Source organism: Dermacentor andersoni, chromosome 11 (assembly GCF_023375885.2).
Source record: "Dermacentor andersoni chromosome 11, qqDerAnde1_hic_scaffold, whole genome shotgun sequence".
Classification (NCBI taxonomy): Eukaryota; Metazoa; Arthropoda; class Arachnida; order Ixodida; family Ixodidae; genus Dermacentor; species Dermacentor andersoni.
In genome coordinates, this window is record NC_092824.1 from 66,783,904 (window position 1) to 66,804,505 (window position 20,602).

Consider the following 20,602-nt stretch of genomic DNA (forward strand, 5'->3'; position numbering starts at 1 on the left):
AACCGTTTCATGTAAGCGCGAACTGGCCGGGCCACGCAAGCGTAGAGGCGAGCTCTGACAAACCATCTGCGAAGAGTGCGTTGACTCGCTAAACAACCCCGGGCAACGCGCATTCGACTCAAGCCAACATCCAAGCCAAAGTCAGCTCGCCTTCTGACTCAACCACCTTGCATCGAGTCCACGTAAGCAATTCAACAGTGGTACGGAGCAGAAAATCTTCGCCTGTGTGTCGCAAAATCGCGCGCCAGAGAACGACAATAAACGCGGCACTGCTTGAGGTGCTCGCCTAATCACCGGCAACCTGTTTCATGTGAGTACGTTCGGTAGAAGATCAACGATAGCGCGGAGGTGGCCGATTTGCCGCTTCACTGGACCGAGAAGTGTTTTACAGCGACTGCTGTTATCGCTAAAATAATCTATGCTGCAACCTGAACGCATAGCCAATATTAGCAGCCAGACTATCAGAAAATATCTAACGCCATTGAGCGTTGGGTCCTGAGTGTTACATTTAACATTTCTCTTTATTTGCAACAATATCGCTGATGACGTACGTTAGATATAGACAAGTAATTAGCATTAAAAAAAAAACAAAGAACGCATTGGCGATGGCGACGCCAAACGCTGCGTGGGCTCCACTATTGTCGGCGTCAACGTCGCCGGTGACTGTACCTGCAAACGCAAACATAAAATGGTCTGTTGTGAGAAAAGTGCAAGATCAGCGCGCACGATAAATCTGCAATGCTGACGCCGGTGCTCTTCTAGGCAAAAACAAATTCAAGCTTAACCTTTTTTTTTATTATTTACGATATATAGGATAAAACTTGTAGTTAGAGTAAACTCCTTAACTATTTTTGTTTAAGGAGTTGGTTAACTCGTTATTGTGAGTGAACTCCTTAACATTCAGTTAAAAAGTTAAGTAGCCAAGAATTATTCGATTGAGCAAGAGCATGCTTGACCTATACGATAAAGGGGTGCATGGCAAAAACAGTCACGTCGCAATGCGGTTGCATGCATCGCGAGGCAACGATAATTGTTAAAGCGCGCTATGCCTTTCTTTCGCCCACTGTCGTGTCAGAGAGGCGCGCTGGATTATGGTGCCCGTCATTATGTCTGTAAATGCGAAAAAAAGAAAGGCAGCCGTATTCAGCGATTCCACCGGCTCTCAACTCATTTGCTGCGACAGAAGCGTTCTCAGTTATGACCAGCGCCCTGATTTTTTGTACCTGCCTTGCACTGTGAGCACAGTGCAAGATTAGTTTGTACGCTGCTTTACTCGAACGATTATTGATTAGAGAGATAACTGGCGAGAACGCCCTGATGAGCTAGAAGCCCATAAAGCGTGGTTGCCCTTCTGCCAGAAAAAGAAAAGTGCGTAAGATTATCTGCTGCTACGTTGTTAGAACTTCAGAAATGCGTTTGTTGTTGTTGTTGTTGTTGTTGTCGTTGTTGTTGTTGTTGTTGTTGTTGTTGTTGTTGTTGTTGTTGTTGTTGTTGTTGTTGTTGTTGTTGTTGTTGTTGTTGTTGTTGTTGTTGTTGTTGTTGTTGTTGTTGTTGTTGTTGTTGTTGTTGTTGTTGTTGTTGTTGTTGTTGTTGTTGTTGTTGTTGTTGTTGTTGTTGTTGTTGTTGTTGTTGTTGTTGATAGGCACGTAGGGGAGCAGCCAGTAAGCAATTATAGAGAAATTATTTCATTTACCGGATTTTGAGTCCCGGAGTTGAATCCGGTTCGTGTCACTCCAAGAGTGGGACTTGGTCCAACTATCACCATTCCGAGGAGTTAGAGGAATGAAATTATACGGGGATCTGCACTCTCCTGCCGTTCAGTGGAAATGGAATGGAAGACTCCACACCACAACTCTGATCTGTGCACCGAAAATTGTCCCTTTATAAAGTTCAAACTCGGTGAGGTGCGACTTTAAGCTGAGGAGACATGTACGTTCAGACATTAGCACGACATTATTGAGATTTACGGCACATCGAACGGTCGCTCTGATCCTCCGAATACGAGCGGACATATTCCGTCGGCGCTCTGGATTCAAGTAGGAGCTAACTTGAGCCAACCAAACGGCTAGCTGTATTGCGGAGCAAACAGTGATTAAAACTGGGCACTCGCCCCCCTCGAAAATTACCGAACAGTGTACCTCTTCTGTGCTCGATTCACAAACGCGTCCACGGTGATCGCCCATCCCCTCTGCCGCTGAGCCCAGCCACGCAGCCGGTGGTTGCACAATCACTTCAGTCTCAACCGCACCTGCGGTAATACGCTTTGCCAATTCAGACTGCCGGCAGTACACTTAATGCCAATTCTTTTATATTGCTCAGAGCTTTTTCATTGGAGAATTATTTTCTTAACGGCACTGCCGACGTTCAAAATCGCAACACATTTTTTCATCGTTTGTTTGTATCAGTATGGGAGCAGTCTAGTTCTACGCGTTCTTATCCCCCGATTCAAGCTCGCATTCGTCTAAGTCATGCTATATATATATATATATATTCAGTATTAAAATTCGAAATACCCGCCGCGGTGGCTTAGCGGCTATGGTGTTGCGCTGCTATAAGCACCAGGTCGAGGGATCAAATCCCGGCCACGGCGGCCGCATTCCGATGGGGGCGAAATGCAAAAAACGCCCGCGTCCCGTGCATTGGGGGCACCTTAAAGATGCCCTGGTGGTCAAAATCAATCCGTTGTCCCGCGCACTACGGCGCACCTCATAATCAAATCGTGATTTTGGCACGCAAAAGCCCCGGAATTCAATTAAAATTCGAAGCACATTTACAAACGTTTAATCCTGTGTGCAGCCCACGTTTCTCTGCGCTACTTGTACGCTGCTAGTTCTCAGTTTCGTATAACACCTGACACCTCTAAGAACTTAACCTCACTGTACGGTCTAACGCCTTTATAACGAAACGCCTGGAGGCTCGAAAATCCTTCGTTATACGCCGCCCTTCGTTGTAAATAACTCGTATGATGGCACCGCTCGCAAGAGCACCTGCGGAGCACGCCCCAGCAACAGCGAATCCCTGAATTCAAGATGTGGTTAGTGAAAAAAGTGGTGGCTTATGATGTTTTGCGCACATCGGCCGGCAATATACGTGCGACTGCAGCCGACCGAGATGCGACGGGCTCGCAAGTGCTCGACGATGTTCACTTCGTTTCGTAAACTAACACTTGGACAGCCGCAAACGGCCCCTTGACAAGAGCAGGTTTCGTCGGCGTGCTTGAACTTGTAGTTGACAGAGTTCGCCGGTGTTATGTTCCATGGTCAGCTCCTACAGCTCGGTAAACTTAGCACGACCGCCGAGTGGGGGGCAGGAAAACTTTTTTTTCAACTAAAGTGTCGACTAAGCCTAGCACTGTTACCGTTATGTTGTTATCGCTGCATCATTACACACACAATGCGTGCCCCTCTTGCAGCGTTCGGCTGTTCGGGCCTGCTGGGCTTATTTTTTTTTTTTTACTTCTTTTTGCGTCATAGATAATGCGGAGCGAAGTGCATACGGGCCGATCCCTGCGACCGTTCGTTGTAAAACAACAAATCAGCCTTCAGGGATCCCTAAATGTATCCGTTGTACAGGTGCATTAATTGTAGTATAGTATTCGCTGTGGAGGTATGCACAATAGACATTAAGCATTGAAATTTGGCCGCGACGTACGGAATCCTTCGTTATACAGGCAATTTTATTGTAGTGACGTTCGTTAAAATGTGTTCGACCTTGCGTATTTTGTAACTCCCCCCCCCCCCCCCTTCCGTCATTCTATGATATCCTCGAGCCTGTTAGGTAATACGCACTTAAATGAATTAATGAATGAATGAGTGAATGAATGAATGAATGAATTGTTGTCTTACCATTACACGTAATCCAGCGCGACTGCTGACGGATCTTCTAAGCCGCTTATGTTCCTGGGTTCGACTTGGACATCTGGAGGCGCGTCATGCGTGCGAAGAACAAAGGGTTAAATTTCGGCGCCCTTCCGAGCTCGTATACTGCGGCAACGAGCACGTAAACATTTCCCCGGCCACACCTCAGCGTACCACTGCAAACGGTAAGACTAACATGGGCACACGACTGCGCCATACGACTGCATTCATTCGCCAATGAGTGAAACTGGTTTAGGCCGGCAACGTATTCTTTTCGAAAACTTCATTTTAACCCCATATATGGTACAAAAAACAACTGTCGCTTAGAAGCGGATAACGTCTTCCTTTCATTCTTTTTTTTTTATTTCGCGCCGACGCCAGCGCCGTTCGTCGTGTGACGTCACGGATTATAATGCACTCGGGCTACCTGGGGCGAAAAAAATTATTATTTCCACGGTTTTACGACGCAAGAACCACAACATGAATATGAGGCAGGCCGCGTTGGGAGCACTCCGAAGTATAATTCTAACCACCTGCAGAGTCCTTTAAGGCGCACGTAAATCGAAGTACACGAACGCTCCTGCATTTTTTTCCACCCCTCAGACGCGCGGTCACGTGGTTCGGGAATCGATCCCGCGACCTCGGTTGGGCGCAGAAACGGCGCTTTTTGAACGGGACGGGAAGAGACACAAAAAAAAATAATAATACCGCTCGTGCGTTTCGTCTTCCCTAATGTCCCTTATGTCCCCTTCCTAATAACCGTTTCTTCGCGCAGCATGCCGACCGACATTAGCACTACGTCGATTCGTCTGTGTGCGCCTTTCTCGCAGCAAGAAAAAGGTTCCCTAAACTCGCTACATTAAAGCTTTTTGTTCCTTTAGGCTGAAATGCGTTGCTTCTTCGGTAATAACCCGGCGCGGTACACAGTAAGTGGCTATGATGGAGTCGTGCTGCTGAACCCAACGTCACAGGTTCCGTCCCGGCCGCGGCGGCCGCATTTCGATGGGGAGAAATGAGAACGCACTCGTGCAGTTTGATTTAGGTGCTCGTCGCTTGCGAAATTTGTGACGTCATAACGTCACCAGAAAGTAGGCGCGAGTGCCGGTACCAGGCTTTTTTTCACTCCGACATCGGCGCGATCTTTCTTTTTTTTTTCCAAATCTCGTTTTACGTTATTCCGGCTACGCAGTTGCCGTCAGCCTGTCATAGGCGAGCTCGGATGGTAGTCTAAACGGTCACAAAGGGGCGATTTCATCTTAGGAGCGGCAGGCACACACGGAAACAAAAGGTAATTTTCTATCAAAAAAAAGATAAAGAAGGCTCGATTAGTCGGTGTGTTTATCTAATCAGCAAGAATATTGGAACATTTAACCTGTTCTCTGACATTCGTCGTTCCCATTAATCCAGCTTCTGAACAGTCGATTTTTCATCTCGAGATCTCTATTTCTAGGAGTTTGCTCCGCAGTCTTCTCAGAAACACCACGTATGAGCCGAAATAGCGCCCGACCAAAAAACAGCAGTCAGGCAGCCACGATAAACTCGGGAACGTTGGCAAAGAAAGCATCGCTTTACACTCAACTAGGCCCGAGCTGACAGCGCGAACTTCCAAGACGGTGTCGCCAACCGTCTTCCGTTATTGCGTCTTTTTTTTTTCTAGCTTACCAATCACTTCCCAGTAATTATAGCTCGTCTAGCATATTTTAGAAGGGTGATATTACTAACACAGCTTTTAAAAAAATATTTCGTCCCGAGTGCGTCTTCCAACACGTGCGCTCAAGACGTTTCACTCACTCTCTTCGACGCTTTCGGCGTCCTCTGCGAACACGATGGAGACCGGTGGCGTTCCGGAGCCTGACAAAAAAAAAGATGGCCGCAAGAAACAAAAAGATACTTCACAAGGTAATAACTAAATAACACATCGTAGAATTACGTCAACTGTGAGTGATTGCCACAGAATGCCGGCACATTCTCGGTCGTGACAAAGATAGCCACACGTGGGCTCATCACAGCGGGTGACCCGTGGGAACATCACAAGGCCGTGCAATTCGGAGCACGTAAGTTGTAAATGTGTAGGACCGCGCAAGTGAGTATTTGCGGCAAAGCAGGCGCCCGAGCTAGCTTGAGCAAGTGGCAAAACGTCGCAATGTTCTGCCCCCAGGTGACCACCTTTTTTGTCATGACGTCAAAAGAAAACGAAGCGGGGTTTTTTTGTTGTTGTTGTTGAAAGCCTATTAATGGGTCAACTTTCTAATTAAAGGCATTCCGAGGCATCCCAGTATCTTTTTTTCCTTTTTTTTTTTTGCGGTTTCGAGGTCACCAAATGTCGTGTCTGCTCGTTTAAAATGGCTCCCGTTGTGTCAGGGGCGCTATTCTGTTCGTGGTAAAAATTGCGCCGCACCATCAGATTCTGTAATGGCGGCATCCTGAGCCAATCACAGAGGCCGTAGAAGGGCTCTGGGCCAATCCGAGCTGGCGAGATGGCGAGTTTGACTACGTGGCGGAACGTGAGAAGGTTCAGAATAGCACCCCCAGAGCTCTTGCACACGCGGGCGTGCCGGAAGATCGCATGCCACTCACTGTCCCAGAAGTCTCCTTCCGGCATTTCGTGGAATGGAGGAACTCCTCCGCTGCTATTTTCCGCTGAAAGAAAAGAAAGAAAGAGAAACGTGCCATAAACTTAGAATAAAAATGGTGAATAACCACGGGAAAATGAAGGTTCAAGAAAACCCTTCCTGCGCATCAACCAAATGTAAGAAATTTATGATGGAGCTGACGACACAATGGGAGAAAAAAAATAGAGCTTTGTTGAATGCAGGAATATTAACGAAACACGCACACACGCGCACACGTCCGTAACTTGAGCCAAGAATTTTTGAAAAATCGGTAAGCCGCATCTGGGTGAAACCAAAGACGTATTCTCTGTCTTCCTGTGGCGATCTCCAGAGTATCTTTTTTTTCCCCGCTTAATCAGTCAATCATAACTAAGACGAGCTATGAAAAACGTGTTGATATTCACCTCATAGCCAAGCGCGTTTCGTTACGTAGTAGAGGAGGCTCAGAAACAGCCGATCCAGCTTTTGTGGCAATTTACCTCCTGCGTATAGTGCTTCTTTTCCGGCATTTAAAGAAAGCCCGCGAAATATTTAAAAAAAAACACGTGACTGCGTTCATGGGCTATCATATTGCAGCGCTCTCCCACCACGTTTCGAGAGAACGGAGCAGGTGCCTTAGCCTGGCTGTCGCTTATCATAGATGGCGGCATGTCACATTTTGCGCTACCAATCATGAACTTTCCCCTGCGTATCAACTTCATCACTTCCCACATTCCGACCAATTTTCAGCACAGGCTTATAATTCTTTGTTCGCATCGCTGCGAACATCTTTCCAAACGTTTACGTTTTCGAGCTGTTCTGTTGTGTCAACAAAATCTTCCATGTAAAAATGAGGAAAAAGATGAAGAAGGAAAAAAAATGAAAATCTCGAGCACTCACTTGCCGCGTCCTCGATCGGTGGTTGTTCCGCGGATTCGCTTGCTAGCAGAGGCAAAAAGAAAAAAATAGAAAAAAATGCAATGAATCAACAAGACACTTGTTTGCACAGACTACATATGCGACCGGGTCTAGCTGGAAGTTGAGCCTACTCGAAGCCAATTTACGAGCCTACAGCATGTGCAGTGCTCATACGTTAAAGCACGATCGAGGATTCCGAAACTACCGCAATGCAATTTCTTTCCGTTTTACAGATTCACCTGCATTCGCAACAGTGGCTTAACTCAGACTCCATAGCGTACACTCGAGACCACTCCATGCTTTGAAACCGACCACCGAGCGATTACTTTGTAGTTGCGCGTAAAAAGGGGGTCTTTTACTGTTCGCGTTTTTAATTAGAGCGCTCTACGTTAATGTTCCGTGTAATTTATTGCGAACTGTCACTTGTTGCTTACTGCTTCTTTTTTACTACATATGTCCGTTTCATACGCGATATTCGTAAAACATCCGAATAAGACCACCATGTTCGAGCTTGAGCGGCGGCAGCCAGCTACTGAGTGTACGTGCTCGAAGCTTCAAGACTCGGGCGTATCGGGCGTGTCGGGCGTAATAGGTGATGTATGGGTGGATGAGTGGTTAAGCTGTATGGATAGATAACGGACGGAAGGACGGGCCTATATGGTAAACGACATGAGCGATCCCCCTTCGAAACGCAGTGGCAGAAATTGCTAACGAGATCCTTTTAACAAGTTTCGCTTCGTGTTGACCTTTACGCGGGTGTAACATACCATAGAATCGTTAGAACCTTTTACGCAATATGCCACAAATTAATATAAAATTTGATGTTTCCTTCAATACGCGTTTTCCCGTTCTTCGCGCCACCAACTTTCGAGCCACCTTTATTCATTTACTATTCTCCTGTCGTTCTTCAAAGACAAGGACAGTCCCCGGCATATCCCTCGTAACAGATGCCCATACGACCCGTACGATAATCCCGTATGATCACATGGGTTTTTTTCTTTTTTTTTTATGAGAACGTGCGAATTCTTAATACAGGCTGTAATACAATAACGTAGGATTACAAATGTCAGGCACATTGTCACACTTGCATTGGATTACTTTTTTTGCCGGCGACCGTGTTACCCCAGATTTTCACCGTTATGAAGTTGTCGCTCAACGCGAGCCGCACCTGCTGTAGCCGAGTTTGCTTTTCAACACTGTTGTCAATTCTATAGCGAGACAGTCTCGCGTAAACGAAATTCGCGAGCGACGCGAATGGCGTCGTATTTCTCAAGCGTGAGCGAGTCCGAGCAATATTACTTAGGAATGCGCGGTGATCCTACAAGCGTAAGTAGGTGACCGATTTGTCCCGTGAGTTCGGGGGACGTATATTCTCGGACGATCACATTCGGCGATACCATCGCCTTCGCGTGACGTAGTGCTTAAACCAGCAAATCAGCTCGTCCGGTTTTGCTAAACCAGCCGATAAGCTAGCGCGCACCGAAGGTGATATTGCTGAAAGGGACCGTCCGAAAACACGTCCCTAGATTTTGATGACGTACGACCGTCCGTGATCGCTGCTGTCTTCGTTTGAGCGCATTTTCGGTTTCCTTCCGGAACCCGATTATCATCATCATCAGCATGGTTACACCCAGTTCAGGGCAAAGGCCTCTCCCATACTTCTCCAACTACCCCGGTCCTTCCGGAACCCGATTAAGCCCAATGCAAATATAAATTCTTTGTGGTCGCACTTACTGATAGTAACTGTGTTTCTCCTTCACCCATCACTGCACGGTGTTACGTTTCGCCTTCAACGCGCGGTAATGCCGGCGCGGATGCAACGGACGCCGGGGCTTTGTTCAAAACGGCGGACATTTTGGCCCGTCCGACGCCGCCGCGACGCCTACCCGCCAAGCGTGTCCAGGCGTGTTTCAGTGCCACGTGTCTTCGTGTGTGCGTGTGTGTGTGTGTGCCCTCGCTTGTCAAAGCGCGGCAGCCGGGGAGCGGAGTTCCCCGAATGAGGAGCCTGGAGGTCTCTCGGCCCGACAGTTCGCGCCGTCGTGGGCTCCTGCTGCGCCGTCCCGTGACCTTCATCCCGTGACCTTCCCTCCTTCCCTTTTGGACCGCGACGCCGGGAGTATAAGAGCAGCTGCCCCCGGACGCCAAGGGAGAGGCTCCGATTTGTACTGTTGAGTTACGTGCTCTCCCGTCTCTCCACTTCGGTCAACCTGACCGGCCGCTCTTTTGCTATGTTAGAATAAACAAGTTGTTCTGTTACCAGTCTTCTCATGCTTTGCCGGGACCTTCGGATGCTTCCAGTGCCCCAGGCCGCCAGGCCAACGCTACCCTTGGGGCTTGCGACCCATTGGCAATAACGGGCGTCAGCACCGAGACCCCAACAACTCGTGCCAGCGGTACGATTACAACATCTGGTTGCCAGCGGTGAGATCGCGACAACGGAGGCCAGCAGCGAAGAGATGCGGTTGACTGTATGCTGAGCAGCACAACGACCATCCGGGAGCAGCGCAACGAGCCCTGTGTGATGACTGGTTGCCTGCAGCGGAACGACTGCGCTGAAGTCTTGGCTGCGAGGTTTGGTGAGTGCGGGACTTTCTTCTTCTGAGTTTTGCCAGGCTTTTGTTAGTGTTAGAAACAGAGCTGGTAATTGTGGTTGTCGTTGCTACCGGGTTAGTTTGCGGCAAGACAATAGTAGGCAGTAGAGAAAGCAGCATTCAGAGCAGCCATGGATTTGAAGTCGTTGCGCAAACCGAAATTGTTGGAGCTTGCGAGAGAGTTGGGTCTGGATGTCTCAGACAAACTCAGAAAACCAGAACTGCTAAGGGCTATTCTTGAGTTAGAAGCTGAGGATGACGAGCTGTCGGAATGCCTTGAGACCATTGAGGAGAGGGAGACGGCAAAAAGACAGGAGCGCGAACGTAAAGAGCAAAAAGAGAAAGAAAAGGAAGAGCGTGACCGTCAACACGCTTTGGAAATGAAGCGTCTCGAGTTAGAGATGGAACGCGCTCGTAATGGAAGTCAGGCACACGGTGCAGGAGAACGAGTATTGTTCAAAATGACTGACCTGATGCGGCCGTTTAAGCTTGGAGAGGACATTGGTTTGTTCCTGGTTAACTTTGAGCGAACGTGCGAGAAGCAGGGGTTCTCTCGGGAAACGTGGCCACAGCGCTTGCTCACTTTGTTACCCGGCGAGGCGGCCGACGTAGTCGCTCGCTTGGAGAGAGAGGAGGCAGAGGATTTCGACAAAGTGAAATCGAGTCTGCTAAAAAAGTACCGGCTGTCAGCGGAGGCGTTCCGTCGGAAGTTTCGGGAAAATGAGAAAGGCAGAAGTGAGTCATATACAGAGTTTGCGTACAGGCTTATGTCAAACATGCAGGAGTGGCTCAAAGAAGAGAAAGTGTTTGGTGACCACGAGAAAGTTCTGCAGTGTTTCGGGCTAGAACAGTTTTATAGTCGGTTACCTGAGAACGTGCGGTACTGGGTCTTGGATAGGCCAGACGTTAGTACGGTGGCTAGAGCCGCTGAGTTAGCCGAGGAGTTTGTGACGCGTCGGGCTCGCGGAGCTAAGGACGGTCAAAAGGGTGAATTTGGCTCCAAGTTTGAGAGGCCGAAGTTCACACCCATGAGAGCAAAGGGGGATACACGTAGTGCGGATGCGAGTGAAAGCAGTCCGACCGAACGTAAGGAGACGGCGGCAACCGAAGCCGAACGCAGAAAGCGGTTCGAGATGAGGCAAGCGCGCGTTTGTTATACGTGCCAGAAGCCGGGTCACTTTTCGGCGCAGTGTCCAGAAACAAAAACACAAGTCGTGTTTTTGTCTATATGCAGCACTGACGAGAACATGAAGCTTCTCGAGCCTTACATGCGAGACCTCCTCGTGAACGGGAAAGAGTGCCGAGTGCTTCGCGATTCCGCAGCTACAATGGATGTAGTTCACCCCTCTTACGTAGAACCCGATATGTTCACGGGCGAGTGCGCATGGATCAAGCAAGCAGTGGAAGCTCATAGCGTGTGTCTGCCGGTAGCAAAAGTGCTTATTGAAGGACCTTTCGGAGCACTTGAGACGGAGGCCGCAGTGTCATCTATGCTGCCCCCCCAGTACCCGTACCTATTTTCGAACAGGTCCGATCACCTCCTGCGCGAGAAGGGGCTTTTGTTTGGTGAGGCTAGCGTTCAGGCCTTAACCAGATCGAAGGTTCGGGAGCTCGCAGCAAAGGCGGTAGTTGCGGGGCCGACGTTGTTGAACGATGAGAAAGGGTCAGAGGCGCAGCAAGCTAGTATTCAGAGCACGCCCGAACGGGATAAAATTGAGCCTGTAGCGTTAAAGGCACCAGATACTGGAGAGGAAATTCCCGATGCGGGAAAGTTAGAAGAGCTTCCGGTCGAGCTTCCGGGACTAGGCTCAGTGACGAACAGGAAAGACACCGATCAAGTCATTAGTGACTTAATAAGTAAAGCATCGCTGTCGCCTGAGCAGAAAACCGAACTACACCAGCTCTTACAAGAGTTTCAAGGTCTGTTCTCTGAGAGGCCTGGTAGGACTTCTGTCCTTACTCATGACATAGAACTTACCTCCCCAGAGCCAGTACGATCCAAGGCGTACCGGGTGTCACCCCGCCAGAGCGATATTATGGAGGCTGAGGTAAAGAAAATGCTACAGCTCGGTGTTATTGAAGCGGGTGAGAGTGATTATACCTCCCCTTTGATTTTAGTTGAGGTACCGGGCAAGGAACCTCGTCCTTGCGTCGACTACCGCAGGCTTAATTCCATCACTAAGGATCAAATTTATCCGATCCCTAACATCGAGGAGCGCCTTGAGAGAGTGAGTAGCGCTCAGTTTATTTCCACCCTAGATCTTGTCAGGGGTTATTGGCAGGTTCCACTTACAGAAGAGGCTAGTAGGTATGCGGCGTTCATTTCACCCATGGGGACATTCCGTCCTAAAGTTTTGAGTTTTGGTTTGAAGAACGCGCCATACTGCTTTTCAAGCCTCATGGATAAAGTGTTGCGGGGACAGGAAGAATTCGCTTTACCGTATCTAGACGACGTAGCGATATTCTCCGCATCCTGGCCGGAACATATGGCGCACTTGCGGGCAGTGCTAACCCGCCTGCGCGATGCGGGCTTGACAGTCAAGGCTCCCAAGTGCCAGTTAGCACAGGCCGAGGTTGTCTACCTCGGACACGTGATTGGTCGGGGTCGACGCCGCCCATCTGAAATAAAGGTGGCCGCTGTGCGAGACTTCCCGCAACCGCGCACGAAGACCGATATTCGGTCGTTCTTAGGTGTCGCCGGCTACTATCAGAGGTACATCCCCAGGTACTCTGATATCGCGGCTCCCTTGACGGATGCTCTAAGAAAGACAGAGCCGCAAACAGTCGTCTGGGATGAGACGAAGGAAAGAGCTTTTAGCGCCCTAAAGAGCGCCCTAACAAGCCAGCCTGTGCTACGATCGCCCGACTACACAAAAGGGTTCGTTGTTCAGTGTGATGCTAGTGAGCGAGGCATGGGCGTTGTACTGTGCCAACGGGAAAATGGAGAAGTAGAACACCCCGTCCTGTATGCTAGTCGTAAGCTGACCAGTCGTGAGCAGGCGTATAGCGCCACCGAGAAAGAGTGTGCGTGTATCGTGTGGGCCGTTCAGAAATTGTCATGTTACCTAGCTGGCTCGAGGTTTATCATTGAAACGGATCACTGCCCTCTCCAATGGCTGCAGACCATCTCTCCCAAAAATGGCCGCCTCCTGCGCTGGAGCCTCGCTTTGCAACAATATTCCTTTGAGGTGCGATACAAAAAGGGGAGTCTCAACGGTAACGCCGATGGCTTAAGTCGAAGCCCCTAACGTGGGAATCAGCCTCAAAATTGCTTGTTACTGATGTTTTTTTTCCTGAGGCAGGATTTTTTTTAACTTATTGCTTTTGTGTAGTGTTTCAAAGTGATGATGTGCTTTTTAGTGCAATTTTTCCGATTTGTGGACGCGTTCTGAGTGCTGCTAAACTACTGTAAGGAACTAGGCAGCAGTATAAAAGGGGGAAGAGCCTGGCAGGGCTTAGTGAGGGTTGCGCCGTGCTTGCTGACTGAGCGGTTGACTTTTGGCGTGGTTCTAACGCTTGCCGGAAACGAGAACAAAAATGTCAACTCTCCCGAAGTCACTTTGCAGTGTCCTGTGTGCACCTGAACGTGAGAACGAGGCCTTCTCTGTGCGCTGCGCTCAAGAAACGCCCAAGGACGCCCAACTTCGGTTATGAGCATCATCGAGCGACATCCCTCCGGACAGCGGATGCAGTCCCCTGACCATCGGGATCTCCTTCCCCCGGCGGGGCGGTCTGTTACGTTTCGCCTTCAACGCGCGGTAATGCCGGCGCGGATGCAACGGACGCCGGGGCTTTGTTCAAAACGGCGGACATTTTGGCCCGTCCGACGCCGCCGCGACGCCTACCCGCCAAGCGTGTCCAGGCGTGTTTCAGTGCCACGTGTCTTCGTGTGTGCGTGTGTGTGTGTGTGCCCTCGCTTGTCAAAGCGCGGCAGCCGGGGAGCGGAGTTCCCCGAATGAGGAGCCTGGAGGTCTCTCGGCCCGACAGTTCGCGCCGTCGTGGGCTCCTGCTGCGCCGTCCCGTGACCTTCATCCCGTGACCTTCCCTCCTTCCCTTTTGGACCGCGACGCCGGGAGTATAAGAGCAGCTGCCCCCGGACGCCAAGGGAGAGGCTCCGATTTGTACTGTTGAGTTACGTGCTCTCCCGTCTCTCCACTTCGGTCAACCTGACCGGCCGCTCTTTTGCTATGTTAGAATAAACAAGTTGTTCTGTTACCAGTCTTCTCATGCTTTGCCGGGACCTTCGGATGCTTCCAGTGCCCCAGGCCGCCAGGCCAACGCTACCCTTGGGGCTTGCGACCCATTGGCAATAACGGGCGTCAGCACCGAGACCCCAACAACTCGTGCCAGCGGTACGATTCCAACAATGGTGACAATATTTAGGAGGAATCTTTAGCTCGGGGGCTCCTACGTAAACACATGGGAAAAGAGCAACCACTTTTCTCGGCAACCACTGCACCAAATTTTATGAGGTTTGTCGCAGTTAAAAGAAAAATCACTCAAATGACTCTGATAACGAGAAGAAAGAGGGTTAACCGAGGGGCCCGATTTTTTAGTCATATCATAAGAAGCCAACAAACACTGACACCGAGGACAACATAGGGGAAATTACTTGTGCTTAATAAATGAAATAAAGAAACGATAAATTAATGGAAATTAGAGTGGATGAAAAAACAACTTGCCGCAGGTGGGAACCGAACCCACAACCATGCGAAGGTTGTGGGTTCGGTTCCCACCTGCGGCAAGTGAAACCGTAGTATCACCTGATCAGATAGACCAATGTGATGTAGCCTTGAATTGGGTCCTACCGAGCCCGAGTACGACGCCGTTATGCATACTGACGTTGCTGTTCCTTTCGTCGATCATCGTATTCGCGCCGCTCTTCAGGCGTCCTAACTGTGCGTGGCTTGTTTTGGGCAGGAACCGCTGCGTCCTACCTAGCCTGAGCACGACGGCATTGTGTATATTGACGTTGCTGTTCCCGTCGCTGCTCATCGTGTTCACGCTGCTCTTCCGAAGTCCTAACTATGCGTGGCATTTCCACAGCGCTATAAGAACACAAGTGAAATCAGTTGCTATGCTGGTTCTTCTTTTACATATGAAAGTGTAGTAACGTCATCCCCTGCTTCTTGTGCTACATATTTATCTTTCCCGGCAACTGCAGCTTATGCAACCGTAATCTTTACCAGCAAACGCTTGCGGCGAAAGGTAAGCACGAAGGCGACCTTTCTGGCTCTTTTTTTTTTCCCCACGGCCGGCGCCGCCGCTGACGCGGATGCACGGAGGCGAGCGCCATCTGGAGCTGTTGCAACGAACCCAGCGGCTCACGCGGTGCACGCCTCCCGCTTTGACTGTCTCGTTTTTGCTCACGGACACGGCAAATGCGTTGGTGGGTAGATGTATGTACAGCTTCGCTGCAAAGAAAAAAAAAACACTGACGTGGGCTCCATGTACTCACACGAAAAGAAGACCTTCCAGAAGACGAAACCGCCGACGCTGAGGATGATGATGACGAAGACCGCGAGACCCACCACAGTCATCGCCATTTGCATCTGGTCCGCGCCTTCGGCGATCTGCTGCGCGGCGATGCCCGCAGCTCTACGTCACACACCACAAGAGACGAGGCACAACTGTGTAAGCTGAACGTGCAAGAGTAAGTGGGGGGGGGGGGGGGGGGTAGCTACGGGCGAGTGCTCTAAAGACGGTATAATCACCGCTTTTGTTGGACCATTTTTTTCGGGAACCCTCGTACACCTCCACTATATAGAGTTCGAGGTCCTTATTCCCGCAGAGTCAGGGCGACCACGCGACCACGGTACAAATGTCCGTGTTCGTCGATTACTGCGCTCGAAAACCGGACTAGAAGGACACTAAAGCAAAAGTTGGGTTGCATCAGTAAATCGCCCGTTTTACAATAGCAAAAAAAAAGCCACTCTTGCCACGAGAATCAGAGGCTCGCGGCAAGCCAGAAAAGAAAGACGGGTGGCGTAGCCGCGTTCAAGTTCTCGCACTAGTTTTCCGTGACGTCATGGATTTTGACGGTGCTTACTCGGACCACGGTGTTTTTTGTTACCGGTACAGATGGGCTGCGTGGAATTCTAAACGAGTCAAAGGCTGAACTCACACTCTCAGAGAAAAAGGTCGTTGCAAGTACTAACCATATATTAGTAACCGTACGTCACGATATTCACAACCTCAGTAGCAAAGTCACCAACACAATGTAATTATAATTACCAGCAATACAGTGGGACCTATACAGATCATAAGTGCCACTTCTCTGGCACATTACGTATAGAGAAATACTCGGCGAAAGATCGAAACGTCGAAGGCTTTAGTGACATGTATGACGTCGCGCCTTGCGCGGAAATTTCGAAAAACGCATAAAATATTCCTAGTGATCTTGCGCCAATAACATTCCTTCGTGCGTTGATTCAGTGAATTTTGGCGTAATGAAAGTAATCTTTCATACGAGATGGGTTTTTTTTTTTTTTTTTCTGCTTGGTTTAAGACAACACAAAGGAATGCAGCGCATGATAAGATTTAACTTGACCAAGAAGACATTTCCCCACAGATATTGAGGGCGCATTTCGCGAAAGTGCACGATCATAGAGGCGTTGCAACGTCATCAAGAGGACAAAGTACATTTGTACCGTATGGCTTCAATTATGCAATAACAACATACCTTTCAAACTTGTCATTGAAAAAGTTCTTTTAGTGAACATTTCTTGGATAATTGTGTTTATGGCGAAACCCGCGAAACTCTTGATGTCCGCCACTGCTTATGAATCTGGGGCAGCAGAAGTTATCATTAGGACCCTAATCTCTCATTTTAATACAAACAAGTTGTCGCTGAAGCACCTCGCAACACAGGTGGAGCGGCGTAGTAGTTAACCAGTAGTAAAAAACCACTAAGTAAACATCTCTGGTTAGTAACGGCAGTACTGATTATCCCTGGAATTTCTTGGCTCGTACAGAGCTAGTTAGAAGGTAGAAAAGTATACATGGGTAGGTAGTAAACGTACGCACTTACTAGTTACTTACTAGCTTTACGTACAAGAGCACGGGTTCTCGGAGGCCACTCAAAGGGCACACCTTTGACGAGTGTCGTCTGCTATAAGACCGAAGAGGTGCTACAGAAATCCCTTTACGCGGGAGCATAATCGCTTGTCCCGCATTTCGCTCCATACTGGAGAGTATTCGTACAATCACCGATGAAGTACTTCCACTATGCGTGGGCACTAGGAGAGTTATAATGAAAAGTGTGCGAACAATCGAAACTTTCGAGAGCGAATCGAATATTACATTCGGTTCGGTTTTCAAAGCGAACAATCGCTATTTGCTAGCGCGAATGTCTTTCTTCGAATACTTCAAATCGTCAACCGTGCGTGGTAGAACATTATATATTGACACAAAAAGTGTTGTCAATACCAAGATGAAAACATAGCTTTATATTAGCGGCGAAGAGGGTTGTTTAGCAGAGTATAGCTTGCTAAGTGGCACACTTTTTCTCTGCCTTCTTACCATTTTTTTAAACCTTTCGCCACAGTACCTATCGGAGTGGTTGTTCACTATTCGAAAACGATTCTAAAAGTCTTCGACACTCGTCTCGATTTGCTTCTAGCGCTTTTGATTTGTATTCAATACGGTCTCAACCGCAACAGTTATTCTTCCCTCCCTCCCTCCCTCCCTCCCTCCCTCCCTGATTTAAAGCGCTTCCCGCGGGGGAGTACATGGGGGAAAGCGTTCGACGGACGGTGCGCGACCGAAACGTGACTCTTGGCGGTTTCATTGAGCTATTATCATCGCAAACGTGGTATTAAAGTGGACCCACCGCAAGTTGTGGTGGGTTCAGTTCGTGAAATTCTAGCCGAGATCAGCGAGCGATTATGAGTCCTTCATACCTGCCGCTCCTATCCGTGCGAAACTCGGTATATCAACTTATCCTGCCACAAGAGGTGCGCAGGTTAACGCCCATAGATCGACGGATGAAGTGCATCTAGACAGTACGAGTGCTATTCGCGTCCATTAAGTTCCACTAATTAGCCCAGCAAAACAAATACAGGTGCTATCTAGATCACGGCGTCTATGACACGTGTTCCGGTTCCCGAATTGCTTCCGGCGCATGCAATCAGCAAAAGAATAGCCTTCGAGATCTGTTTCTGTTATCCTTAGGAGATCCGTCGTTGGGGGCGCGCATTTGGAGACAGCAGCACCGCTGCGGTCACGGCGTACCCGGATCGGCTGACGGACTTCCTCTGCACCATCATGGAGTCCGGCGGCTTCTTCTTCTTCCCCAGGGCGCCGTCCTTGTCCCCGCCCGCGTCGTCGTCTTCTTCTTCCTCGTCCTCCTTGTGATCCTCGTCCTTCTTATCGTCGTCGCCCTTCTCGTCGCTCTTGTCGTCCTCCTCCTTGCTATCGTCTTCATCGCCCGCCATCTGCAACGACGCAGTAATCATGACCGTTAGAACCGGTCACCGTTTTGTGGTATACGCTGCTGCCACGTATTGCACTAACTAGACCTACTGCGCAAAAGCAGACGACCACGGAAAGAACAGACATGTATATCAAACGTGCGAGTTCTGTTTTTGTAGCCACCTGCCTTGGGCAATAATCTAGTTATTTACTGTCAAGCATCAACTAGGCCTCCAACATGTTCATACCCATGCGCCTGTTTAAACAAATACTTATCTATTTCATTTGTCTGACTGTGTTTGTGTTTGAAGTGCGGAAATAGCATTTCTTTTTCTTCATTATGTTTCACTATGCAGTCGTAAGTTTGTCCGCTAACTATATTGTCCTGCTACCATATATTCGGTAGAGAATACAATAACGCTTTTCTACGCACTTGTACTACTCGACACTGCACTATATCCCATTTTATTGAGTCTGTTGTAACGTGCTTTAAATTTCTTGTGCCCTTCATGCAGAAATTCCCAACGGTATAGGCAGTATGTTTAAATATTTAAGTAAATAAGTAAAACCGCCGCCTAAACACGATTGTATGCAACCTGAAGAACGTCACGCGCGAATCTCGGAGGCCATGGTCAGATATCTGGTGTGTGGGGAGGGTAGATTGGGGAGATAGAGAAGTAGCCGGGCGCTGCAATTTGGCTCGTCAGTAAAGTAACTCAAGACGTGTAATAGGTAAATTAAAAAGTTAATTGACTTACGCTGAGTTACGCTGAGCGTTACTGAGTAAATAAAGTGATAGAACAATTACAAAACAGGGAAAGAAATATTACAGGGAATTACATGCATTTCGCTAAGTACAATTACGGACGGATCACAGAGCGAAAGAAATAAAAGGTGAAGCATACCGTGTGTCTTGACCGCTAGATTCTTTCAGAAAATCTGTTTTAGATGGTGGTGACATACCTCAATAGATAGAAACAGTTATTCAATTTACTCATAAAGCATGCCTCCGAACTCTATTTTTGTTCATTTCCTAATAAGATGTCGATTACAACAAGAAACGAAGGCCAAACTTCTGTTCGTCGAATTTCGCGCCGCAACCCCAGCGTTGGTACGTCAGCGTGACGTCGCGAATTTTTAAAAAAAAAAGATTTCATATTAGCGTGATGTCACGAACTTAAAAAAAGTGAGATTTCACATTAGGGCCACTTTGGTTCAGTAGAAGTTCTCTAAACTTGCAAATTTCAGTCATTAGCTCATCCAGAATACTACGCAGTCAAGCTATATCGACAACTATATACTAGGTCCGAGCAGACGCCGTCAAAAATTCATGAGGTCACGAGGCGCTGATGCGGGAACTTGACGGCGGCGTCGCCACCTTTTTTCGTTTTTGCATCTTTTTCCGGCTGTTCAGAGTAAGACTGACTTCTTTTTCAATATTGTATAAAGGAATATAATAATACAGGTGAACTCACTTTTTTTATTGCTTTGGTGTCCTTCTAACGTGTGTGTGCGCTTTAGCCAACAATATTATAACCAAGCTAAAGCCCACATTATTAAACCATAGGAGAGCATACTTGTTAGTGAGACATTAGAGAATTTCAGACATAAAAACAATCCCTAAAACGAATAATTTTACAGAGCTAACGCACGTACAGTAAAGAGAGGAAACGAGAGACGCAAATAAATACTTTCGCTGAAAATCTAACGAGAAAATTGTTTTGTGACCTGAGTTTATCTATCCCCCCCCCCCCCCCCCCCCAAGAATCGGCCGATATGACTTCGCCGCGGCTTCCCTCGTGCTGCGATCGAGCTCCTCCCGAGCGACGTCCCCTTCGGCTTCGCTCAACCTACCCGAATGGCTTCGCTCGAATCGGAAGCTCTGCGCTTACCTCGCAGTGATCGGCTGGTGTGGGCGAACGTACTCACGACAACGACGAACCTTGTGCTGCTGCACTCGTCGCTTGGGCAAGGCTGGACTTGCTCGTCGTTCCTTTTCTTCTTCTTCTTCTTGTGCCCAGACGCGCGAGGCCGCGTTGCTGTGATTCTTTCACCCCATGGCTCATACCCACCATGGGGGATTAGTCGGCAATACGGTGGGGGAGGAGTCTTTGAGTGTGACACAAACACACACACACACACGCATACACACGCGCGCGCGCACACGCACACACACACACACACGCAACGAACGCACGCACCCACGCACACACACACACACGTTCTCACCCGT

The 20,602-nt window shown here is 48.7% G+C and overlaps 1 protein-coding gene across 1 annotated transcript; it reads right to left on the reverse strand.

Annotated features, from left to right (window-relative positions):
* Positions 1–481: 481 nt before the first annotated feature.
* Positions 482–18,403, reverse strand: LOC140214281 (uncharacterized). The gene is made up of 7 exons (XM_072285649.1): positions 18,190–18,403; positions 15,416–15,555; positions 7,349–7,390; positions 6,435–6,497; positions 5,649–5,708; positions 3,846–3,918; positions 482–669 (listed from the first exon to the last, which is right to left on the reverse strand). Exons 1-6 carry the CDS (start codon positions 18,390–18,392, stop codon positions 3,848–3,850), a joined length of 579 nt encoding a protein of 192 aa, XP_072141750.1. The 5' UTR covers positions 18,393–18,403; the 3' UTR covers positions 482–669; positions 3,846–3,847.
* Positions 18,404–20,602: the final 2,199 nt, after the last annotated feature.